At 41.9% G+C, this 25,516-nt stretch overlaps 2 protein-coding genes across 2 annotated transcripts in view; both read left to right on the top strand.

Moving 5' to 3' along the window:
- NEK10 (NIMA related kinase 10) overlaps positions 1–25,516 on the top strand; it is a 321,275-nt gene that overhangs the window by 125,189 nt on the left and 170,570 nt on the right. The window lies entirely within an intron of this gene.
- Positions 8,483–8,866, top strand: LOC105748506 (metallothionein-1E-like). Its single transcript, XM_033405442.2, has one exon. It carries the CDS (start codon positions 8,562–8,564, stop codon positions 8,772–8,774), a length of 213 nt encoding a protein of 70 aa, XP_033261333.1. The 5' UTR covers positions 8,483–8,561; the 3' UTR covers positions 8,775–8,866.

Raw genomic sequence — 25,516 nt, forward strand, 5'->3', positions numbered from 1 at the left:
AGATTTTGGAAAGTTGTGCTTTTATTTTCATTTGTTTCAAGGTATTTTCTGATTTTGTCTTTGAATTCTTCATTGACCCATTAGTTTTTTTCATAGCATGTTGTTTAGTCTCCCCATGTTTGTTTTCCCCCTTTTTTTCCTGTAATTGCTTTCTAGTTTCATGCCATTGTGGTTGGAAAAGATGCTTGATATAATTTGTATCCTCTTAAATTTCTTGAGACTTGTTTTGTAGCCTAGAATGTGACCTATCCTGGAGAAAATATTATGTGCACTTGAAAAGAATGTGTATTTTGCCTTTTTTAGATGCAATGTCCTGTAATGTCTATTAAATCCAACTGGTCTAATGTGTTATTTAAGGCCAGTGTTTCCTTATTGATTTTCTGTTCAGAAAATCTGTCCATTGATGTAAGTGGGGTGTTAAAGTCCCTTAATATTATTGTATTACTGTCAGTTTATCCTTTTATATCCGTTAATACTTGCTTTAGTTATTTAGGTGCTCTGTACTAGATGCGTATATGTTTACGAATGTTCTATCTCTTCTTGTATCAATCCTTTATTGTTATATAATGTGCTTCTTTGTTTTTTATTATAGACTTTGTTTTAAAGTCTATATTGTCAGATATGAGTATTGCTACCACAGTTTTCCTTTTGTTTCACATGGAATATCTTTTTCCATCCCCTCACTTTCAGTCTGTGTGTGTCTTTAGCTATGAAGTGAGTCTCTTGTAGGCAGCATATAGATGGGTCTTTTTTTTTTTCTATCCAATCAGCCACTCTATGTATTTGGTTTGGGGCATTTAGTCCAAGTGATTATTGATAGGTATGTACTTATTGCCATTTTGTTATTTGTTTTCTGGGGGTTTTTTTTGTAGTTCTTCTCTGTTCTTTTCATTTTCTTTTAGTCTCTTACCTTATGCTTTGATGACCCTCATTAGTGTTAAGTTTGTATTCCTCTCTAGTGTTTGTATACCTATTATAGGTTTGATTTGTGGTTACTATGCAGGTCATATATGTTGACCTGTATCTACTTGTTTTAAATTGATAGTCATTTAAATTCAAATACATTCTCTAAAAGCTCTACATTTTTTACTCCCTTCCCCAAGCCTTGTGTTTTTGGTGTCATGTTTTGTTTTGTTTTGTTTGCAGTAAGCGGGCCTCTCACTGTTGTGGCCTCTGTTGTGGCCTGTTGTGGCACAGGCTCTGGACATGCAGGCTCAGTGGCCATGGCTCACGGGCCCAGCCACTCCGCGGCATGTGGGATCTTCCTGGACCGGGGCATGAACCCGTGTCCCCTGCATCAGCAGGTGGACTCTCAACCACCGCACCACCAGGGAAGCCCCAGGTGTCATATTTTAAATCATCGTGGCTATCCTAAATATTTATGTAGTTATAGTTGATTTTACAATTTTTGTGTTTTAATCTTTTAACCTATTAATCTTATTTAATGGTTGACCCACAGCCTTTACCAGAAGGATTTTCCCCTTCCTATAATTTCTTCCTTCTGGTAGTAACCTTTTCTTTTTCACTGAAAGAAGACCCTTTAACACTTCTTGAAAGATTGGTTTGGTAATGATGAACTCCTTTAGTTTTTATTTGTCTGAGAAGCCCTTTATCTCTTCTTCAATTGTGAATGACAGCCTTGCTGGGTAGAGTATCCTAAGTGGTAGGTTTTTTTTTCCCTTTCAGTACTTTGAATATATCATACCACTCCCTTCTGGCCTGCAATGTTTCTGCAGAAAGATCAGCTGAAAGCCTTATGGGAGTTCCCTGTAACTGTTTTGACTCTTTGTTTTTCTCTTGCTGCTTTTAGAATCCTCTCTTTAACTTTTGCCATTTTAATTATGATAGGTCTTGGTGGGAGTCTCATTGTGTTCATCTTGCTTGGGACCCTCTGTGCTTCCTATACCTGAATATCTGTTTCCTTCTTTGGTGTCAGGAAATTTTTGAGTCATGATTTCATCAAATACATTTTGTATCCCTTTCTCTCTCTCTTCTCCTTCTGGGACCCATATTATATGAATGTTAGTATGCATGATGTTGACCTAGAGGTCCCTTAAACTAGCCTCATTTTTAAAAAATTTTTTTTTTTTGGTGTTCTGATTGGGTAATTTCCATTATTCTATCTCCCAGATCACTAATATGCTCTTCTGTATCACCTCATCTGCTGTTAATTCCCTCTACTGTACTTTTCATACCAGTTATTGTATTCTTCAGTTCTTTTTTTTTAATATTTTCTAGTTCTTTATTAAAATTCTCACTGTGTTCTTGTATTCTTTTTTTCCCCAAGTTCAGTTAGCATTTTCATTACTATTGCTTTGAACTCTTTATCAGGTAAATTATTTACCTCTGTTTCATTAAGATTTTCTTTTCAGGGTTTTTTCTTGTTATTTCTTTTGAAATGTATTCTTCTCTGTCTTCTCATTTTGTTTGACTTCCTCTGTCTCTGTAAAATTAGGTGAAACAGTTACCTACTCTGATCTTGAAAGTGTGTCCTTGTGTGGGACTGTCCCTATGAAGTCTGTGTGTGCCCAGTGGCTTTGGTGGGAGAGCTGGGTCTGACATTAGCATAGGCCACGTCTTCTCCCAGTGTGCGCTGGCAGCTACCACCTTGGTGGGAGGTAGGGGCAGAGTTGGAGGGGCTAGAGGTAGAGCCAGGTGCAAGCTGGGGCTTCTCCTCTGCTCAGTGGCCATCACCACCCTGTCAAGGGTGTGGTCAGAGCCACAGGGGTTGGAACAGAAGCCCTGAGGAAGTTGGGTTTCTTCCAGGTGTGCTGGCAGTCTCAGCCTTGGTTTGGGGTATAGATTCAGGGCCTGAGGGCTTAAGGCTGTACTTCTTTTCTGATTTCACTTTATCCCTGATGTGCTTGCTTGGCTAGAGGCTGGGTTGTGGCTGGAGGGGTTGGTATCACACTACTGAGCTGAGTTTGCTCCCTCCCAAGAGTGCTCAGGGACACATGTGCTGGCAATGGCTGCCTACACCCTGGTCAGAGGCAGGGCTTGGATCAAAGCCAGCTCTGTTCCCTCCAAGTGTGCACACTCTCGTAGTTAGTGGCACCCTCTGCTTTAGTGGGAAGCAGTGCTGGAGCAAGAGGGGCTAGAGCAGGAGCCAGGTGAGGGGTGGGCGGGGGCTGTGATGCAGCAGTCCTGGCTAGCTGGTCAGAGCCCCTGGCAGTTTTCAATGTGCTGCCTCCACACTTTGACTGGGAGCAAGCAAGTCTGTGTGCTCTTCAACAGCAGAGGCCCAGTTTCTTACAGCCCTTTGGTAAGCCCCACTGGGTTTCAAACCAGCTAAGGGGCTTGTCTTCCAGTGTTGTATCCCAGGGCTGGGCTGTCCAATGTGTGGCTGGAATCCCTCACTCCCCAGGGAGGATCCCTGAGCCTGTGATGTCCCCTCCTCTCCTGTGTCCCTGCTAAGGGTGAAGGTCCCGACCACATCATTCTCCCTTCCTACCGGACTCCGTGTGGATCTTTCTTTACAGCCTTGGTTGCAGAAGAGCTGTTCTGCTCTTCCCCAGGTTGATTTCAGCAAGAGTTGTTGTTTGGATGTGTTCATGAGTGGAGGTGAGCCCAGCATGCTCCTAACCTGCCGCCTTGATCATCACACCTCCCATGGTCCATTTGTTTAATTGCCCACACTCCTCACTGTATTTATATTTAATTTGTTTCCATTATAGGCCTCTTAATAGCATCCATAAAGCATTAGGATTAGAGGAACCTGAAAAAGACCATTTAATTTGTTTTCCTTTCTTGAAGCCAAGACCTAATAAATGCTTATTTGGTTTATTTTTCACCATCTTCATGACAGGTTAAGGGGAAAACATCTTTTAGAAAAGTGATTTATAAATTCTTTTCATTTGTGCCTATAAAAATTTCTTTACCAAGAAAGACAAAAGACCAAAAGTGTTCCTATGTCAAATGAAGTCCTTCTCTTATAACTTGACATTTGTTTTGGATTTTAGTGGCCATGCAAAGCAGCTGGTCACTACTTACCATTTAATAATTTTTCACATACTGAAAAATTCTTTAAGTCTTTTTTCTAAATTTATTTCCTATTTATTCATAGTTCTAACAATTTAAATCAGACTTATAGATATTCCACAAAAGAATCTTCTCATTCCAAACCTTCCATGTCTTAGGAAAGTTGCATGAATTAATCTGATAAGGAGGAATCCCAATTTCTTTTTTAAAGTGCAATTTCAGTGTAGCATTTTTGACTCAAATATATATTTTTACTTCAGGACTGATGGAGCAAATTAAAATTCTAAATGCCCCCAAAATATTTTCCAATCTTTCTTCTCTTCCCATTCTCCTTCCCCATGATCACCCTCACTACAAATCCTGGAGTTCCATACACAGTTGGGCTTCAGGCAATTTGGAAAGAATTTGATCAAAAGTAAATTGGTTGTGGTGATAATATAATCAAAATAAAGAAATTACTATGAATAATTATTTTTCATCACTGATTTTTAAAATTTATTGCTAATTTTCAGGAATTTTTACATTGTTTTTGGACATATAAACATTCTAACCTATTTAAAATATTTTCCTTTTATTCCCTGTGTATTTGGTATTTTATTTAATTCATTTTCAGTTATTGTGGTTATTGTACAGTTGAAATGTGACGCTGGTTGGGTTGTTTAGGTAAATATTTGTAAGTGATAGTATAGTAATCTGTTTGTTGACCTAGGAGCCTATCTACAATATATTGTTAATTGAAAAGTTAGATTACCAATTATATATATATAATATATATATAATATATATAATCCATTTAATCCATTTAAATCCATATAATCCATTTAAAACAGAATTATCTAAAAATATTGTCAAATCTGGCAGGCTTTCTATTGTTTCTTTATTACAAAAGCAGTGTATTCTGTTGACCTGAAATAACTAGATTGCCAGATATTTCTCCAACCAAGATGAGTTTATTCTGGATCAGCAGAGAATTGCAGCTTTGGGGTCTACAACCATGGTGAGCTACATGCAAGTCCCAGCACACTGGGGGAAGGAGAACACTTTTACAGAGAGGAAGAGGAATTCAGGAGGGCTGTAGTAAACAGAGTCCATAGCTTTTCATGGACTGAGTCCTTGCTGGGAAAGAAGAGTCTTTCTTCTTGTTGGTCTCAGCTATCTTTGCAGGGCACCAGAGCCACCACTCTGGTCTCTCAACTCTATTTAATTGAGGCTTCTATATATCAGTTTTCATATTTTTCCCTTTTGTTCAAGACCTTTCTCTGAAAGTATCACTGATCAGGAGTCAGGTTTTCTAGTTTCAGCAGCTTTTTTGTCCCTCCAAGTCAGGAAAGACCTTTCCTGGGTGTGGTTTCTCACATCAGAAGGAAAGTACACAGATTGGAAACCTACTGAGGTCACACTCAAGTAACAAGGAATGGTGGGAGGGAGAACTCTCAGGCACTTTTTATCTAAAGCCCATATGTTATCAAGACCAAGGACACTGGAGATCACATGATAGTGTTATGTCATCATCAAACATTTGGTGACAAACTTCCAACAGACCTGGTCCAGCTATCTTGCAAAAGCTGTGTCGTCAGATGTCATCTGCTCCAATTCTGGGAAATCTTTACTTTCAGGTCACCAGGTGATGTGCAGGCTCAGTCAGGGTTTGGTGCTTTCTTTGGGTGTGTCATGAGAATCCAAAGAGAGTCTTCCTTGGAGTTTTGTGGCACAAGGGTTGGTTAACAGTATTTCTTGGGGCCTTTTCAGCAAGAGTGAAGAGCATTTATTCTGGAGGTGTCTATTTCAATAGACAAAATCTCCAGGTTGCAATGTGTGATGCTTAAAGTCTTTGTCTCTTGAGAGCACACTGAGAAAAGATTGCTCTACCCAAAACATGGTTGTTTTTTGGGTTTTTTTTGCGGTACACAGGCCTCTCACTGTTGTGGCCTCTCCCGTTGTGGAGCACAGGATCTGGACGCGCAGGTTCAGTGGCCATGGCTCACGGGGCCAGCCACTCTGAGGCATGCGGGATCTTCCCGGACCGGAGCATGAACCCATGTCCCCTGCATCGGCAGGCAGACCCTCAACCACTGTACCACCAGGGAAGCCCAACATGGTTTTTTTTTGGTTTTTGTTTTTGGTTATTTTTAATAGAAGCAATTAGGGCTTTGCAATGTTGGAGCACCTCTCCTTTTATCAGTTGTGGGTCAAAAGAAGCAGGAGCCTAGTGCATTGGGTGTCCTGTGACCACCTCAAAGGGTGAGAGTTTGAGTTCCGAAAGGGTGGATCTGAGATTTAGAACGACCAACATGAATGCTGTTGGCCAAGGTGTATGGAGGGCCTCTAAAAATTTTGCCAGTTGAGTCCTATAATGCCATTATTGCATTCAACTAAACCAGAAGATTGAGGATGGTAATCACAGTGAAAGTGCTATAAGACAAGCCAAAGAGTACAGATGTGCTGAAGCACCTGGCCAGTAAAATGGGTTTCTTGATCCCTATGAAGTTTGAGAGAAGTTCCCCAGGTAGGGATATTCTTTTACAAAAGGACTTTAGCCACAGAGGAGGCGGTAGCCTGTCTGCAAGGGAAGGCTTCAGTTCAGTGTGAAAACATACAGACCAACACTAAAACATATTTACATCCATGAAACAGAGGAAGTTGTATGAAATCCATTTGCCAGAACTTGAATGGTCCATTAGGCAATTTAAAATGTCTGGGAGCAGTATGAACAGTTTCTCTGGGTTGTATTTTAGGTGGGACAAGTGAGGCAGGCACCTTTTGTAGCCTCATTTATGTTTCCCCACCAGTATTGATTCATGAAGGCTGTCATTTTGTCAGTAGGCCAGTGGTTGAATGCATGCACAGTGGTGAGGAGTGAGAATTTTAGAGCCTTAGGTGGGACTGGGTTGTTATTTGGTTCAAACCAGAGGTTTCTCTTTTATCAAACCAAAAATTGTTGAATTTCCAACAATTTCCAATTGTTGTTTTTCCTTTCCTGAGGCCAGTTGTTGGGCTTCTCTAGCCAGTTTTTCTAAACTATCATTTGGGGAAATATCCCTTTGGACCGTGACAGAGGTTTGGCTACTGTTGGTCCCTTTAAGGGCAGCATTCCTTGTGGAAATGTCAGCAAGGTTATTTCCCCTGGTTTCCAGAGAGTCAAGTTTAGAATGCCCTGGAATCTAAGTGGCCGGTAGCAGTATTACATTTAATAATTCCTGAACATAGGGGCCAGTTTAAATTTCATTTCCTCTGGAAGTAAGGAAGACACATTTCTTCCACATTATTTCAAAATCATGAGCTACTCTGAAAGCATATCAGTATAAATATTGGCAGTTTTGTCCTAGGATAAAGTACAAGCCCATGTAAGAGTACAATTCATCCTGTTGGGTTGAAGTAGCCATAGGTAAAGATGCTGACTCAACAACATTAAAATAAGTTGTAATAGCATCCTCAGCAGAGTATTTGCCATTGTTACCTTTTAAATAAGAACCACCAGTGAACCATGAAAAGTCACCTTTACCCAAGGATTTTCTGTAGGTCATTTCAAGGAGTCAGGAAGTGGTCCATCAGCGTTAAACAGTCATAAGGGAATTAATCAGTGATGGAGGGATGAAAAGTAGCCAGGTTAAGGTTATTACAACGTAAAAGAATTATGTGAGGGACAGGTAACAAAAATACTTCATAGGAGGTGAGGTGGCTTGATGAGAAGTGTTGGGCATGTTGAGAATTCTGAAGGGATTCTGCTGCATGAGGTACAAAAATGGTTAAAGGGTATACTATAATTTTCTCAGTAGCCTTCACCAAAAGAGCAGTAGCTATAATGGCTCTAAAGCAAGGCGGGTATCCTTGTGCCACAGGGTCCAGTTGCTGACTATAATATACTATGGGTTGATGGTGGTCCCCATGTTTTTGGGTCAGTACTGCAAGGGCATTACCTTCCTTTTCATATACAAAAGGAAAAGGGGAATCTGATAATTGGGATGCCCAAGAGCAGGTGGGTTCATCAAACTCTCTTTTAAGGCCTTGAAAGCTATGTCATCCGGTTCTTCCCATAAAATTGAGTTCGGGTTGTTATTGTTGAGAGGTTTGGCCGTAAGAGAGAAATTTGGAATCCAGTTTTGGCGATCACCAACTAGCCTGAGAAAACCTCGAAGTTGGTGCTTAGTTTTGGGTTTGGGGAAACTTAGGACAGCATGAAGTCTATCTGGATCTGGGTGTAGCCCCTGTTCTAAGCTGCCCTAAAAGTGGAACCTGGGTTTGGCAAACTGCAATGATTTTTGGTGACCTTATGTCCCCTTAAGGCTAAAAGCTGTAACAAGTGAATGCTGTCTTCCTGTGAGGAGGCTTGAGAAGGAAAGCAAAGAAGCAAGTCATCTACATACTGCAACAAAGTAGAAACTCTAGGGAATTTTATATCATTCAGATCAGCCTTCAGGATTTGTGAGAAATAAAAAGGATTCAGCAAAATCCTGAGGTACTACTGCCCGGGTGAATTATTTTCTTCCTAAGTGAAGGCAAAAGGGTATTGGCCACGCCCCCTCGACGTCCTTGCCATACATCGTGCCTCAGTCTCCGGACCCCAGCCTCCGCTTCCTCTCGCCATGGATCCCAACTGCTCCTGCACCGCGGGTGGATCCTGCACGTGTGCCGGCTCCTGCAAATGCAAAGAGTGCAAATGCACCTCCTGCAAGAAGAGCTGCTGCTCCTGCTGCCCTCCGGGCTGTGCCAAGTGTGCCCAGGGCTGCATCTGCAAAGGGGCCTCGGAAAAGCTGCTGTGCCTGATGTCGCGGAGAGCCTGCCCCGGGTGTAAATAGAGCAACCAGGACAAACCTACATTCCTCTTTTTTTCTTTTTGTCCTATAAAATATAAGAATGATAATAAAAGTGGCTGGCTTTAAAAAAAAAAGGGTATTGGCCAGCTTCATCATCTAGAATACTAAAGAATGTACTGCATAAATCAATTTCAGTAAAGAACTGACTTCCAGTTGGAATGGATGTTAGTAATGTACCAGGATTAGGAGCAACAGGGTACCCAGAGATAACAATGTTGTGTATTGCTCAGAGGTGTTACTGACCAGGGTTCTTGGCCTCCTTAATCCATAGAAATTGATAAAAGGCCAGATGAGAAGTTCAGATAAGCTTTATTGGGACTCATGCTGCAGCAGGAGGGAGCAAAAACAAGTAACAGGGTCCCTTGCTCGCTCCCTAAGCTGGGGGGGGGGGAAGGGGCGAGCTGGTCCCTTAAATGGGGTGAGCCTAGTGGGAGATACATGGGTCGGACTGGAGGGGTGGCTTAGGTGGTCTGCCCCCCCACTTGGTGGTGCTGTGTGCAGGGATCATGCAGAGGACCTGCTTTTGATCGTGACACCTCAGAAGTGGCAGTTGGGTTTTTGGTCTTTTTGTATCTTGTTGTTCATAATTTGTACCAACTGCACATGTAAGCAGTTATTTTTAATCCCTTAGAGTTTCTTTGTATTTTTTTGCTCAAGGAGACTAGGAGACCTTTGCCCAGGTGTAAGCACTACAGCAAAGGGTCCCAGGTCCCAGGTCCCACCTATTTCAGAGGTCCTGGACGAACCTCCACCCTCAGCCCTTAAGTTTTCTTACCAATAAAACAGCTATGTTATAGGGACAACGGATAATGAGGCTTTGAGCCTTGTAATTTTCTATTACGGGTTTTATGCCTTGAAGTGCTTCTTTATTTATAGGATATTGATTAATTATTGGAAGAAGTTTTGAGGGATCTGGTTTTTGTTTTCTTTTATTTTGTTTTGTTTTGTTTTGTTTTGTTTGCGGTATGCGGGCCTCTCACTGTTGCGGCCCCTCCCGCTGCGGAGCACAGGCTCCAGACGCGCAGGCTCTGCGGCCATGGCTCATGGGCCCAGCTGCTCCGAGCCATGTGGAATCTTCCCGGACCGGGGCACGAACCCGCGTCCCCTGCATCGGCAGGCGGACTCTCAACCACTGCGCCACCAGGGAAGCCCCTGTTGTTGTTGTTTTTTAAACATCTTTATTGGAGTATAATTGCCTTACAGTGTTGTGTTAGTTTCTGCTGTATAACAAATTGAATCTGCTATAGGCATACATATATCCGCATATCCCCTCCCTCTTGCATCTCCCTCCCACCCTCCTTATCCCACCCATCTAGGTGGTCACAAAGCATGGAGCTGATCTCCCTGTGCCATGCAGCTGCTTCCCACTAGCTAGCTATTTTACATTTGGTCGTGTATATATGTCCATTCCACTCTCTCACTTCGTCCAAGCTTACCCTTCCCACTCCCTGTGTCCTCAATTCCATTCTCTATGTCTGCATCTTTATTCCTGTCCTGCACCTAAGTTTATCAGAACCATTTTTTTTTAGATTCCATATATACATGTTAGCATACACTATTTCTTTTTCCCTTTCTGACTTATTTCACTATGTATGACAGACTCTAGGTCCATCCACCTCACTACAAATAACTCAATTTCATTTCTTTTTATGGCTGAGTAATATTCCATTGTATATATGTGCCACATCTTCTTTATCCATTCATCTATTGATGGACACACTTAGGTTGTTTCCATCTCTGGGCTATTGTAAATAGTGCTGAATGAACATTGTGGTACATGACTCTTTTTGAATTATGGTTTTCTCAGTGTATATGCCCAGTAGTAGGATTGCTGGGTCATATGGTTGATCTATTTTCAGTTTTTTAAGGAACCTACATACTGTTCTCCATAGTGGCTGTACCAAATAACGTTCCAACCAACAGTGCAAGAGGGTTCCCTTTTCTCCACAACCTCTCCAGCATTTATTGTTTGTAGATTTTTTGATGATGGCCATTCTGACTGGTGTAGGTGATACCTCATTGTAGTTTTGATTTGCATTTCTCTAATGATGAGTGATGTTGAAGATCTTTTCATTTGTTTGTTGGCAATCTGTGTATCTTTTTGGAGAACTGTCTATTTAAGTCTTCTGCCCATTTTTGGATTGGGTTTTTTTTTTTTTTTTTTTTTGATATTGAGCTGCATGAGCAGCTTGTAAAGTTTGGAGATTAATCCTTTGTCAGTTGTTACATTTGCAAATATTTTCTCCCATTCTGAGGGTTGTCTTTTTGTCTTGTTTATTGTTTCCTTTGCTGTGTAAAAGCTTTTAAGTTTCATTAGGTCCCATTTGTTTATTTTTGGTTTTATTTCCATTTCTTTAGGAGGTGGGTCAAAAAGGATCTTGCTGTGATTTATGTCATACAGTGTTTTGCCTATGTTTTCCTCTAAGAGTTTTATAGTGTCTGTCCTTACATTTAGGTCTTTAATCCATTTTGAGTTTATTTTTGTGTATGGTGTTAGGAAGTGTTCTAATTTCATTCTTTTACATGTAGCTGTCCAGTTTTCCCAGCACCACTTACTGAAGAGGATGTCTTTTCTCCATTGTATACTCTTGCCTCCCTTATCAAAGATAAGGTGACAGTATGTGCGGGGGTTTATCTCTGGGCTTTCTATCCTGTTCCATTGATCTATATTTCTATTTTTGTGCCACTACCATACTGTCTTGATTACTGTAGCTTTGTAGTATAGTCTGAAGTCAGGCAGCCTGATTCCTCCAGCTCTGTTTTCCTTTCTCAAGATTGTTTTGGCTATTCGGGGTCTTTTGTGTTTCCATACAAATTGTGAAATTTTTTGTTCCAGTTCTGAGTAAAATTCCATTGGTAGTTTGATAGGGATTTCTTTGAATCTGTAGATTGCTTTGGGTAGTAGAGACATTTTCACAATGTTGATTCTTCTAATCCAAGAACATGGTATATCTCTCCATCTATTTGTATCATCTTTGATTTCTTTCATCAGTGTCTTATAATTTTCTGCATACGGGTCTTTTGTCTCCTTAGGTAGGTTTATTCCTAGATATTTTATTCTTTTTGTTGCAATGGTAAATGGGAGTGTTTTCTTGATTTCACTTTCAGATTTTTCATCATTAGTATATAGGAATGCCAGAGATTTCTGTGCATTGATTTTGTATTCTGCTACTTTACCAAATTCATTGATTAGCTCTAGTAGTTTTCTGGTAGCATCTTTAGGATTCTCTATGTATAGTGTCATGTCATCTGCAAACAGTGACAGCTTTACTTCTTCTTTTCCGATTTGGATTCCTTTTATTTCCTTTTCTTCTCTGATTGCTGTGGCTAAAACTTCCATAACTATGTTGAATAAGAGTGGTGAGAGTGGGCAACCTTGTCTTGTTCCTGATCTTTGTGGAAATGCTTTCAGTTTTTCACCATTGAGGATGATGTTTGCTGTGGGCTTGTCATATATGGCCTTTATTATGTTGAGGAAAGTTCCCTCTATGCCTACTTTCTGCAGGGTTTTTATCATAAATGGGTGTTGAATTTTGTCAAAAGCTTTCTCTGCATCTATTGAGATGATCATATGGTTTTTCTCCTTCAATTTGTTAATATGGTTTATCACATTGATAGATTTGCGTATATTGAAGAATCCTTGCATTCCTGGAGTAAACCCCACTTGATCATGGTGTATGATCCTTTTAATGTGCTGTTGGATTCTGTCTGCTAGCATTTTGTTGAGGATTTTTGCACCTATGTTCATCAGTGATATTGGCCTGTAGTTTTCTTTCTTTGTGACATCCTTGTCTGGTTTTGGTATCAAGGTGATGGTGGCCTCATAGAAGGAATTTGGGAGCGTTCCTCCCTCTGCTATATTTTGGAAGAGTTTGAGAAGGATAGGTGTTACCTCTTCTCTAAATGTTTGATAGAATTCGCCTGTGAAGCCATCTGGTCCTGGGCTTTTGTTTGTTGGAAGATTTTTAATTACAGTTTCAATTTCAGTGCTTGTGATTGGCCTTTCATATTTTCTATTTCTTCCTGATTCAGTCTTGGCAGGTTGTGCACTTCTAAGAATGTGTCCATTTCTTCCAGATTGTCCATTTTATTGGCTTAGAGTTGCTTGTAGTAATATCTCATGATCTTTTTTATTTCTGCAGTGTCAGTTGTTACTTCTCCTTTTTCATTTCTAATTCTATTGATTTGAGTCTTCTCCCTGTTTTTCTTGATGAGTCTGGCTAGTGGTTTATCAATTTTGTTTATCTTCTCAAAGAACCAGCTTTTAGTTTTATTGATCTTTGCTATCGTTTCCTTCATTTCTTTTTCATTTGTTTCTGATCTGATTTTTATGATTTCTTTCCTTCTGCTAGCTTTGGGGTTTTTTTGTTCTTCTTTCTCTAATTGCTTGAGGTGCAAGGTTAGGTTGTTTATTTGAGATGTTTCCTGCTTCTTAATGTGGGTTTGTATTGCTATAAACTTCCCCCTTAGAACTGCTTTTGCTGCATCCCATGGGTTTGGGGTCGTTGTGTCTCCATTGTCATTTGTTTCTAGGTATTTTTGATTTCCTCTTTGATTTCTTCAGTGATCACTTCATTGTTAAGTAGTGTATTGTTTAGCCTCCATGTGTTTGTATTTTTTACAGATCTTTTCCTGTAATTGATATCTAGTCTCATGGCGTTGTGGTCAGAAAAGATACTTGATACAATTTCAATTTTCTTAAATTTACCAAGGCTTGATTTGTGACCCAAGATATGATCTATCCTGGAGAATGTTCCATGAGCACTTGAGAAAAATGTGTATTCTGTTGTTCTTGGATGGAATGTCCTATAAATATCAATTAAGTCCATCTTGTCTAATGTATCATTTAAAGCTTGTGTTTCCTTATTTATTTTCATTTTGGATGATCGGTCCTCTGGTGAAAGTGGGGTATTAAAGTCCCCTACTATGAATGTGTTACTGTCGATTTCCCCTTTTATGGTTGTTAGTATTTGCCTTATGTATTGAGGTGCTCCTATGTTGGGTGCATAAATATTTACAATTGTTATATCTTCTTCTTGGATCGATCCCTTGATCATTATGTAGTGTCCTTGTCTCTTTTAATAGTCCTTATTTTAAAGTCTATTTTGTCTGATATGAGAATTGCTACTCCAGCTTTCTTTTGGTTTCCATTTGCATGGAATATCTTTTTCCATCCCCTTACTTTCAGTCTGTATGTGTCCCTAGGTCTGAAGTGGGTCTCTTGTAGACAGCATATATAAGGGTCTTGTTTTTGTATCCATTCAGCCAATCTGTATCTTTTGGTGGGAGCATTTAGTCCATTTACATTTAAGGTAATTATCTATATGTATGTTCCTATTCCCATTTTCTAAATTGTTTTGGGTTCATTATTATAGGTCTTTTCCTTCTCTTGTGTTTCTTGCCTAGAGAAGTTCCTTTAGCATTTGTTGTAGAGCTGGTTTGGTCATGCTGAACTCTCTCAGCTTTTGCTTGTCTGTAAAGGTTTTAATTTCTCCATCAAATCTGAATGAGATCCTTGCTGGGTAGAGTAGTCTTGGTTGCAGGTTTTTCTCCTTCATCACTTTCAGTATGTCCTGCCACTCCCTTCTGGCTTGTAGGGTTTCTGCTGAGAGATCAGCTGTTAACCTTATGGGGATTCCCTTGTGTGTTATTTGTTGTTTTTCCCTTGCTGCTTTTAATATGTTTTCTTTGTATTTAATTTTTGACAGTTTGATTAATATGTGTCTTGGCGTATTTCTCCTTGGATTTATCCTGTATGGGACTCTCTGTGCTTCCTGGACTTGATTAACTATTTCTTTTCCCATATTAGGGAAGTTTTCAACTGTAATCTCTTCAAATATTTTCTCAGTCCCTTTCTTTTTCTCTTCTTCTTCTGGAACCCCTATAATTTGAATGTTGGTGCGTTTAATGTTGTCCCAGAGGTCTCTGAGACTGTCCTCAGTTCTTTTCATTCTTTTTTCTTTATTCTGCTCTGCAGTAGTTATTTCCACTATTTTATCTTCCAGGTCACTTATCCGTTCTTCTGCCTCAGTTATTCTGCTATTGATCCCATCTAGAGTACTTTTAATTTCATTTATTGTGTTGTTCATCATTGCTTGTTTCATCTTTATTTCTTCTAGGTCCTTGTTAACTGTTTCTTGCATTTTGTCCATTCTATTTCCAAGATTTCGGATCATCCTTACTATCATTATTCTGAATTCTTTGTCAGGTAGACTGCCTATTTCCTCTTCATTTGTTAGGTCTGGTGCATTTTTATCTTGCTCCTTTATCTGCTGTGTGTTTTTCTGTCTTCTCATTTTGCTTATCTTACTGTGTTTTGGGTCTCCTTTTTGCAGGCTGCAGGTTCGTAGTTCCCACTGTTTTTGACGTTTGTCTCCAGTGGCTAAGGTTGGTTCAGTGGGTTGTGTAGGCTTCCTGGTGGAGGGGACTAGTGCCCGTGTTGTGGTGGATGAGGCTGGATCTTGTCTCTCTAGTGGGCAGGTTCACGTCTGGTGGTGTGTTTTGGGTTGTCTGTGGCCTTATTATGATTTTAGGCAGCCTCTCTGCTAATGGGTGGGGTTGTGTTCCTGTTTTGCTAGTTGTTTGGTGTAGGTTGTCCAGCACTGTGGCTTGCTGGTCATTGAGTGAAGCTGGGTGCTGGTGTTAAGATGGAGGTCTCTGGGAGATTTTCGCCGTTTGATATTATATGGAGCTGGGAGGTCTCTTGTTGACCAGTGTCCTGAAGTTGGCTCTCCTACCTCAGAGGCAGAGCCCTGACTCCTGGCTGGAGTACCAAGAGACTTTCATCCACACGGCTCAGAATAAAAGGGAGAAAAAGTAGAGAGAATTAGTAGAAGTATGAGGAAAGAATGAAGGAAAGGAGGGAAGGAAGGAAGAAAGAAAGAAAGAAAGAAGCAAAGAAGGAAAGAAGACAAGAAGGAAAGAAAGGAGGGAGGGAGGGAGGGAGGAAGGAAGGAGGGAAAGAAGGAAAAAAGACAGAAAGAAGGAAGATACAGTAAAAATAAAATAAGGTATAATAAAGTTATTGAATTAAAAAATACTTATTTAGAAAAAAAAAAGGACGGATAGAACCTTAGGACAAATTTTGGAAGCAAAGCTATACAGACAAAATCTTACACAGAAGCATACACATACACCCTCACAAAAAGAGGTAAAGGGGGAAAAATCATAAATCTTGCTCTCAGAGACCACCTCCTCAATTTGGGATGATTCGTTGTCTAAAGGAGGGAAGGAAGGAAGGAAAGAAAGAAAGAGAAAGAACGAAGGTAAAGTATAATAAAGTTATTAAAATTAAAATTAATTATTAAGAAAAAATATTTTTTTAAAAACCATGGACAAATAGAACCCTAGGACAAATGGTGGAAGCAAGACTATACAGACAAGATCTCTCACAGAAGCATACACATACACATTCACAAAAAGAGGAAAAGGGAAAAAAATCATAGATCTTGCTCCTAAAGTCCACCTCCTTAATTTAGGTTGATTGGTTGTCTATTCAGGTATTCCACAGATGCAGGGTATATCAAGTTGATTGTGGAGCTTTAATCCGCTGCTTCTGAGGCTGCTGGGAGAGATTTCCCTTTCTCTTCTTTGTTCTCACATCTCACAGGGGCTCAGCTTTGGATTTGGCCCTGCCTCTGCATGTAGGTCGCTGGAGGGCGTCTGTTTTTTGCTCAGACAGGACGGGGTTAAAGGAGCCGCTGATTCGGGGGCTCTGGCGCACTCAGGCCGGGGGGGAGGGAGGGGCACTGCGTGCGGGGCGGGCCTGTGGCGGCAGAGGCCGGCGTGACTTTGTACCAGCCTGAGGCCCGCCGTGCGTTCTCCCGGGGAAGTTGTCCCTGGATCCCGGGACGCTGGCAGTGGCGGGCTGCACAGGCTCCGCGGAAGAGGGGTGCGGAGAGTGACCTGTGCTCGCACACAGGCCCCTTGGTGGTGGCCGCAGCAGCCTTAGCATCTCATGTCTGTCTCTGGGGTCCGTGCTTTTAGCCGCGGCTCGCGCCCGTCTCTGTAGTTCCTTTAAGCAGCGCTCTTAAACCCCTCTCCTCGCGCACCAGGAAACAAAGAGGGAAGAAAAAGTCTCTTGCCTCTTCGGCAGGTGCAGACTTCTTCCCGGACTCCCTCCTGGCTAGCCATGGTGCACTAACCCCTTCAGGCTATGTTCAAGCCGCCAACCACAGTCCTCTCCCTGCGCTCCGTCCGAAACCGAAACCCGAGCCTCAGCTCGCAGCCCCGCCCACCCCGGCGGGTGAGCAGACAAGCTTCTAGGGCTGGTGAGTGCCGGTCGGCACCGATCCTCTGTGCGGGAATCTCCCCGCTTTGCCCTCCGCACCCCGTTGCTGTGCACTTCTCCGCGGCCCCGAAGCTCCCCTCTCCGCCTCCCGCAGTCTCCGCCCACGAAGGGGCTTCCTAGTGTGTGGAAACTTTTCCTCCTTCACAGCTCCCTCTCACTGGTGCAGGTGCCGTCCCTATTCTTTTGTCTCTGTTTTTTCTTTTTTTCTTTTGCCCTACCCGGGTACGTGGGGAGTTTCTTGCGTTTTGGGAAGTCTGAGGTCTTCTGCCAGCCTTCAGTAGGTGTTCTGTAGGAGTTGTTCCACGTGTAGATGTATTTCTGGTGTATCTGTGGGGAGGAAGGTGATCTCCGCGTCTTACTCTTCTGCCATCTTCAAGGTTCCCCCCCATTTATTTAGTCTTGAAGGTTTTTACCTTACTCCTTCATCTGTAACAAATTTATTTTTCATTTCTTTTTTTTTCTTTTTTTTTGGATGGGTGGTGCTGTATTCCTGTCTTACTGGTTGTTTGGCCTGAGGCATCCAGCAGTGGAGTTTGCAGACAGTTTGATAGAGCTGGGTCTTGGTGCTGAGATGAGGACCTCCAGGAGGCCTCACTCTGATTGATATTCCCTGAGGTCTGAGGTTCTCTCTTTCTCCAGTGGTTTGGACTTGGAGCTCCCACCACAGGAGCTCGGACCCAACCTCTGGCCTGGGAACCAAGATTCCACAAGCTTTGTGGCACAGTGAAAAAAAAAAAAAAGGAAGAAAGAAAGAAGAAAAGGAGAAGTACAATATCAAAGAATAAAAAACAAAATAAAATTAGAAAGATAAAAAATATATTAGGAAAAATAAAACTCTAATTGAAACAAATGCAACATGTTAAGATAAAACCAAACAGAAAAAAGGAAAAAAAAAGTGTGTGGGGGGGAACAATCCAAAAGGAGAGATCACTAACAAAATATAAAGAATAAAGTAAAATTAGAAAAAAGATTTATTAGGAAAAATAAAAATATAAAAGAATCAACAACAATGAATCAAGAAGGCAAAACAGAACCCCAATCTAAAGGAGGAAAAAAGAAAAGAAAAGAAAAGAAAAGCCCTGACTATGGGGGCAGAATTTAGGCAGGGGGTGGAACTTAGGCAGGGGCGTGGGTTTGGGTGGGCTGGGGCAACGTTCAAGCATGGGGCAGGGCCTCTAGTTAAGACCTCTGCAGAAGGGGAGAGGCAGCAAGTCGAAAGGTGGGCCTCTGGAGTGTGGGGGTTCCGGAGTTTGGAGGTGGGGCCCTGAGTGAGGCTATGTGGATTGGGTTTAGGCCCAGCTCGTTGGAGGGGGGTCTCCGAATGTAGGGGTAGGGCCCTGAGTAGGGGTGCAGGAGCGGCGCTTGGGTTCTGCACTCTAGGAGGGAGGCTCCAAGGGCAGAGGATTAGGCCCAGTAGTCCAACAGGCCCCAGTGCCTAAGTGGACAGGGAAAGCACTGGCCCTATTCCCTTCTGTTCCTTCACACCCCTCCCCCACTGTCTCCCCCAGGGTCTCCCCCATTACAGCTGGATCCCTAACCGTGGGTGGGTCCCACTGGGTGTAGGAACTCCTGCCCTCCCCCAGCCACCCCTCAGGACTGCGGGTCCTGGAGGTCCGACCTTTACTTTTGCTCCCCCTTCCCGCCCTCCCACTCCCTCAGGATCTGCACAGATGGAGGGGACCTCGGTGAACAGAAGATCAAGCCCAGGACCTCAACAGGTTCCTGGAGGGCCAAGTGGGCAGGGGAAATCTGACCACACTCCCTTTTGATCCTCTGCCCTCAAATGGTTCCCCAATTTCCCCGTTTGGGCATGGGATACCTTCCCCTCCCCCAGCCACCCCTCAGGGGCACCAATCTCGTCCTGCCTCCACTTCTCCTCCCCCTTCACTCCCCCCATGCCCCACGTCCTACCCGGTCACTGGGGGTTCCTCCCATCCCCTTAGGTGTCCGTCGTCCCCCACCGGTGCCTGGTAGGTGCCCTAGTTCGAGGGATCTGTTTGAATGTTGATGGGAGGTGCACTGAGAATTTTGCCAACATCAGTTTGAGATTTTGCCTGTAAGGAAGGTGGTAGCTGATTTAGTAGAGACAAATGATCAGTATTTCCAGAATCTGCTCTAGTACCATCAGAGATGGAACAAATAAAAGATGTAGAGGGGTCATTTAATTCACCTGGAGAATTACTTTGATGACTACTGTCAATTTATAGAACTATTTCCCCCTTTTAGGAGAAAGAAATTCCAGCATATTACTTCTCTAAGAATTCTAGGCCTAATAAATGTGTAGGAGTAGAGGAACTAAGGAGAAAAGGGTGTGTATCTTTCAAAGGGCCTAAACAAAAGGGAATAGGTTCAGAGACAGGAACCTTTTGAGGTTCATTATGAGTTAGGAAAGACAGGGCCAGGCCCAAGGACAGCCTCCCCATGCTAGGCATTAGGCAGAAGGCAAAGCCACCTCCTTATTTTGCACTTAATGAGGCATGGAGGAATGGCATCTAGAACAGCAACTTTGTAGTATCTGAGCAAGAAACTTTAACCATGAAAACCATGGAGCATGTGCAATCAAAATGCACATGTTGCTGATTACCCTGTATGACCTTCCACATGTGGTGCTCGACTAGTAAGGGATGGTTTAAGGGAAAACAGCTCTTGTATCGTGGCTTCAGGAGACAAATGTGCAGGAATGCCTAATGCCTATACATGAGGAGGCTGTCCTTGGGCCCAGCCCTGTCTTTCCTGCTTCAATTAGAGATCCCACTATTTGAAGTGTTTTAGTACTCCAAGGCAGGGGCTGCTTCATAGTAGTGGGGTTGAGCACCAAGAGTGTGGCTCTAGTGTCAGCCTGAGAGATTCATCCCCAATCTGGAAAAATGTTTCCAGAATCTGGAAAAATGTTTCCCCAATCTGGAAAAATGTTTCTCCAAGTCAATTAAGGAGGAGGATTGGGAAGAGGCCCTGTAGTTCCTCAGAGCCCCATCACTGAGAATTGGGAAGATGATGGAAAGACTGGTTAGAGGGCTGAAGGCACCTAAAGTGTAAATTTGTAACAATCATTTTTCCAATGTCCTGGCTCTTTGTGATAGTAGCAAAAACTAGAAGGGTTTTGGTTTCGTTTAGGAGCCTTCAGTTGCTAGAGTGGAAGAGTAAGAATTTTGGTGACCTTCCTTGGAGGTGACCCATTTGAGTACAAGAGAGCTGGTTTGCCATTAACTAAATCTGGAGTGGACATAGTTTCCCATTCCATCCTGGTCCTTTTTACTAAAAGGGAAAAGTCCCTGTTCAGCCCATTAATAAACATAGATTTAAAAGCTACTAGGGTAGAATCATCATCTGAAGGAAGACCAGAATTTTCTTTAGAAACAGTCTGAAGTTTATTGTAATAGTCATGAACAGGTTCATTAGATTTTTGTGTTCAAGCCTGAATTTTGTTCTGATCAACAGGCTTTGGAAAAGCCCTAGAAATTGCTTATTGAAGTCACCTAGCAATTGCCTGAGCATGATCATATAATAAGTCAGGGGGCTAGGCTCCCAGTTGTAATTCTAGAGACCTTTCAGGACTTTCCCAATTAGCAATTTTCATCAAATACTGGGCCTGGCCTTTACCAACAAGCACATGAACTAGGTGATATAAGTCAGAGAAACCAGGTTGATAAATCTGAATGACTATATTAAATCCCTCAGCAAATGTATATAGATCTTTAGTTACTTTGGGAAAATCCTTGACTATGGCTCTCAGCTTCAGTCAAGGGAATATAAGAAATTAAAAGTTTAGCCTCTGGATTCTCAGAAGGCTTGATATTAAAGGAACCATTTCTGTTAACTTCAGAGGAAAAATGAGAGGGGAGAGTTTCAGAGAAAAGGGAAGTTTGGTGAGAGAATTAGTATTGTTGCCGAAACCTGGCTTCTGTTCACCAGTGCCAAATAGAGACGCTGAGACAGAGTTTGGAGAAGTAGAAAAGAGTGTCTTTATTGCTTTGCCAGGCAAAGGAGGCCATAGCAGGCTAACACCCTCAAGACTGTGCCCCTTTTCCTGGGAAATAGGAAGGGGTCTTATAGTTTCAGGGTGGAAAATAGGGCTGTAGATAAGGATCGGGGCTGATGAAGTCTTGCATTTTTCTTTCCTCGTGGAGACACTGAGATCATCAGAGCTGGCGTCAGGTGGTTCTGGTGGTCCTTGAGGTTATTGTTCCATGACCTTCTTTCTAGAATGAAGAATGCTCACAAAGGAAAGGAGTGTTAGGGACTGTTGTCTTGGAGAAGTAAACACCAGGTGCACAGTACAACTTTAACTGGAAGGCAGTCATTTTCAGAGTGCAATTAAACAAGAAAGAGAGGGGGGAAAAGCAGAAAGAATAAGGGCTGAACAAGGGCTAACAACCTGGGGGGCGTCTCATCTAGTTTCTGCTACAGCAGTGTTGGGGGACTGATGGCCTAGGGGAGGCATGTGCAGCATAGAACGCAGAGAGACAAGATGTTATCAGAGGGAGACAAAGAAGCTGAGGGAGAGGAAACTGAGACTTTGGGAGCCATTTTATCTTTTTATCATTTGTTTGCCTTAGTTAATCTTAAAGTCTTATTTTACCAAGAGGCAATTTGAGACTCTTGATAACATTGGGAAGCCTCAAAATACCAGTTAAAATCAGCATTTCACTTAGTTCTAGAAATTTTTGAGCTACTGTAGTCCAATCTGGATTTAAGGAAATTCGATTTGAGGATTTCAAAAATTCCCCATAATGGCCATTGATGTTCTAAATTGCCTTTGGTCAGGTCAGTCCATTTAGTTAGAAATGCACATGAGAAAGGGCCATGGTTTTTAAACATAAAATTCGCCAGAGTCCCTATGGGGGAGACATCTTCAAAATACTTAGATAACTGGAATCCCATTTCTTAGAGGTTTTTCCTCTAGAGTAAAGAACAATTTTCAAATAGCTTAAACAGTTTACAGCACAAGTAGTATAATCTAAACAGCTTGCAAGCTAATCCCACCTGGTCCTAAGGAGGAGACAGCATGGTCCTGGAGGAGCCTGACTGAGGCTTTTATTTTAGGCAGTCTCCACAGGCATCCAAAGGAATAGGCTGAAGGCTGAAAAACCCAGCACCGTTTCAGAGAAACAACCCCTGTTCCCAAAGGAATAGGTTGAACATCTCGGCCTGTTTCAGTGAAATAGCCTAATCTCAAAATCAGACCCAAATGCCAAACAAGTACTCACATACAGAACAGGGCCTTGACCAGAAAGATGAAACCTTTAAAGAGATCCTAAATAAAGCCTGGAGAGCTTCAAATGCAAAGAAGGCCTGAGCTTGGATCCAGGAGAAAGATGTACTTTCAACCTCCAAGGATGGTGAGAAAGGCAGTGAGTGACAGTGGGCTCAATTGAGGGTACCACAGCTGTTTGCTCACCAGCCTCACAGCTGTCAGGTGTCTTCTCTGATCCCTATATGGGCCACCAAAATGTTTACCTGAAACAAAAAGACTTAGTTTTTTTGCCAGCGAAGATGGGTTTATTTGGGATCAGCAGAGAATTGCTGTTCGAGGTCTGCAGACATAGCAAGCCACATGCAGGTCTCTACACGAAAAGGGAAGGAGAACACTTCATGGTGTTGCCGACCTCTCAGCTTCTGTGCACCAATGCTGAACAGAAATATGGAGACAGAGATTTTAGAGGATAAGAGATGGCTTTATTCCTTTGCCAGGCAAAGGGGAAAACACATCAGGCTAGTGCTTCAAGAACTGTGCCCGCTTCCCTGGGGAATTGGAGAGGATTTTATAGGTGAGGTTCGCAGTCTGGGGTATATGATAAGGATCAAAGTAGTGAAGGTCTTGCATTTTTCTTCTTCTTGCATTATTTCAAAACAGTCATAGCTGGCGTCAGGCAGCCTAGTAATTGGGTCCATTTATCTCTGGTTTATCGGCCTGCAACTTTCTGAAAAGCTACAGGGGTGATTTGTTACAAGGGAGTGCAGAGAATGTAAACACCAGGAGCAGGATGTAATTTACATAGAGTTAGGGAGTGATAGGTTAGCTTTGTGAAGTACAAATCTATTTACAGACACTACAGATTAGTAACAGTTAAAATAAAACTATGAGTGATTAACTCTTTCAGGCTTGCTCCTTCTCTAGCCTGTTCACTGTTCCCTTTATTTTCTTTGTTCTCAGGAGAGGGAAAAAAACCTCACCTCTATTTTTATTGCAACAATAGGGAGGAAAAGGAAGTCAGGAGACTGCAGGAAACAAAGAGTCCAGGGCTTGTCATTGGCTGAATCCTGGCCAGGAAAGGAGTCTTTCTTCTTCCTGTTGGGCTCTGCTGTCATCAGAGGGTGTGAGAACACCCACTTTGGTCTCCTGACTCTATTTATATTAGATTTCTGTTTATTAATTTTTACGATTCTCATTGCTGAAAATAAAGAAAAAATTCCATTAAGAACACTCATAATCCTACTAATCCTGAGGTGGGGAACAAACTCACAGAAGACAACTTGGCATCCCAATGTCAAATCCTTTCTTATGAAAACCATACACACACACACACACACACACACACACACACACACACTCACTGATGTTAACGAATGCTTTCCTGTACCTTCAGTTTTAATATCTGAATTACATTTTATTGTCTGGATAAATCATAATTTATTCAACCAGCCCTTTTTTTTTTAAGACATTCAAATTCCAGCTTCTCCCTAATTCATATAACACAGGGCATATATAATCGGCTAAAAATTAACTTGAAATAAGAAAGCAAAAGAATTTTTAATGGCAAAATAATTATCAATATATGGAAAATCCAATGACTGGGAATATTCATTGGTGATCAATTTCTCATTTTCTAAAGAAATTTTCATTTTCACCAGATTTTTTTCTTGACCACTAAATTAAAAATAGCTGGTTAGAAGTTCCTATGCCTTTATATATATCTGTGTCAGAGTTTGAACTAGGTCAGTCTTAACTTGAATGCTTTTTGTCTAGGTCGTTTCTGACCAAATTGTTGGCCACTGGCAAAGTAGTCACGCATATGGCTCTTCCCCAATTAACAAGGCCTCTTCTCATATCTGTTCATATACAGTTAACAAAAGATGTGTATGCTCTTGTCATATGAGTAAAATTGTTTCCTTAGTTAATGCTATCACCTACCTAGTGATATATATTTTCAAGTTTTGTACTGTTGACTGAAAAAAATACACAACCTAAAAGTTGAGAAGTATGTTTTGCTTGGTGCACAAAACTGAGGACTTCAGCCTGGAAGACAGCCTCTCAGATAGGTCTGAGCGACTGCTCCCAAGAGGTAAGGGAGGAGCCAGGATATATAGGGGTTTTTGCAAAATAGTCGGAACATCAAAGATTACTGTTAATAAAAGGAAACCAGACATCTCAAGTTAAGGAATTTAGTGCTTATCTAGGTATGGGAAGAACAAGAGTCTGAACTTACTGAAATCATTCCTTTAATATACACCTTAGCCATCTGGGGCCAGTGTCCTGTTCTTTCCCAGTCTGGGTCCCCTCAGGGATCACCCTAGGGGTCAGTGGTAGTGGCTTAATGGCCTCAGCATCCTTTGTTTGCTGATATGGCAGGCAACATTTTTTATTCACAGTACTAATGAATGAATGGCAAATAATCTGTGTTTTGATGGAATCCAGTGTTTATAACAACCCCCCTCTGCTGCCACATAGATGGGGAATAACAGAGCAAGCCTGGCGGAGGACATGGGTAGTTGAAGGGGCATCAGGAGATTAGTGAAATGAGAAATCAGTGTGTGCAGAGGCTTCTGTGGAGAGGGTGTTTGACCGAGTAAGGTTTGGATTAATGGCAAGAGGGAGGAGTTTGAACTTCACCTTTACACTAGAGACTCTGCTCCCTACTTCAGAAGAGAACTTCCACAGGCTTTGCTTCCATGTCCTCCCAGCTGCCTGCCCCATGCCCCTGAATGGCCTGCACTCCTGCAGTCCTAGTGGAGACCATTTTCTCCAGACAAGCCCTCTCAATTCTGCATCATTAATTTCTCTGCCTCCAGTGACTCATTCCTACCAATTGACTAGCATACTGACATTTTTTTCCCATCTTAAAAAACAAAAACTCATATTTTTCCCTTTCTCTTCCAGCTACTGACCCACTCTTCTCTGTTCTTTCAAAACAAAACTCTCTGAAAGAGAGGTATATAGTAGGTGCTCAGTAAATAATTTTTCAATGAATGAACAAATGAAAACACTTTTAAGGGAGTAAGGCTTTTGTGATAATCCAGGTGTAAGCCGATTTAAGCCTGCTGTTAACGAGAATAAAAAAGAAAGGGGATGTGGGGGAAGGAAGTATATTAAAAATCTCCATAACTTCCTCTCAATTTTGTTGTAAACCTAAAAGTGCTCTAAAAAAATAAGTCTTTAAAAAAGAGGAGGTAGTATATAAACTTCGAAGGAAAAATTAAAAATCTTTGATGACAT

Source organism: Orcinus orca, chromosome 10, assembly GCF_937001465.1.
Source record: "Orcinus orca chromosome 10, mOrcOrc1.1, whole genome shotgun sequence".
Lineage (NCBI taxonomy): Eukaryota > Metazoa > Chordata > Mammalia > Artiodactyla > Delphinidae > Orcinus > Orcinus orca.

What these genes read in the sequence shown, in the direction of transcription:
- LOC105748506 (XM_033405442.2), top strand. Translation starts at nt 8,562, where the DNA reads ATGGATCCCAACTGCTCCTGCACCGCGGGTGGATCCTGCACGTGTGCC.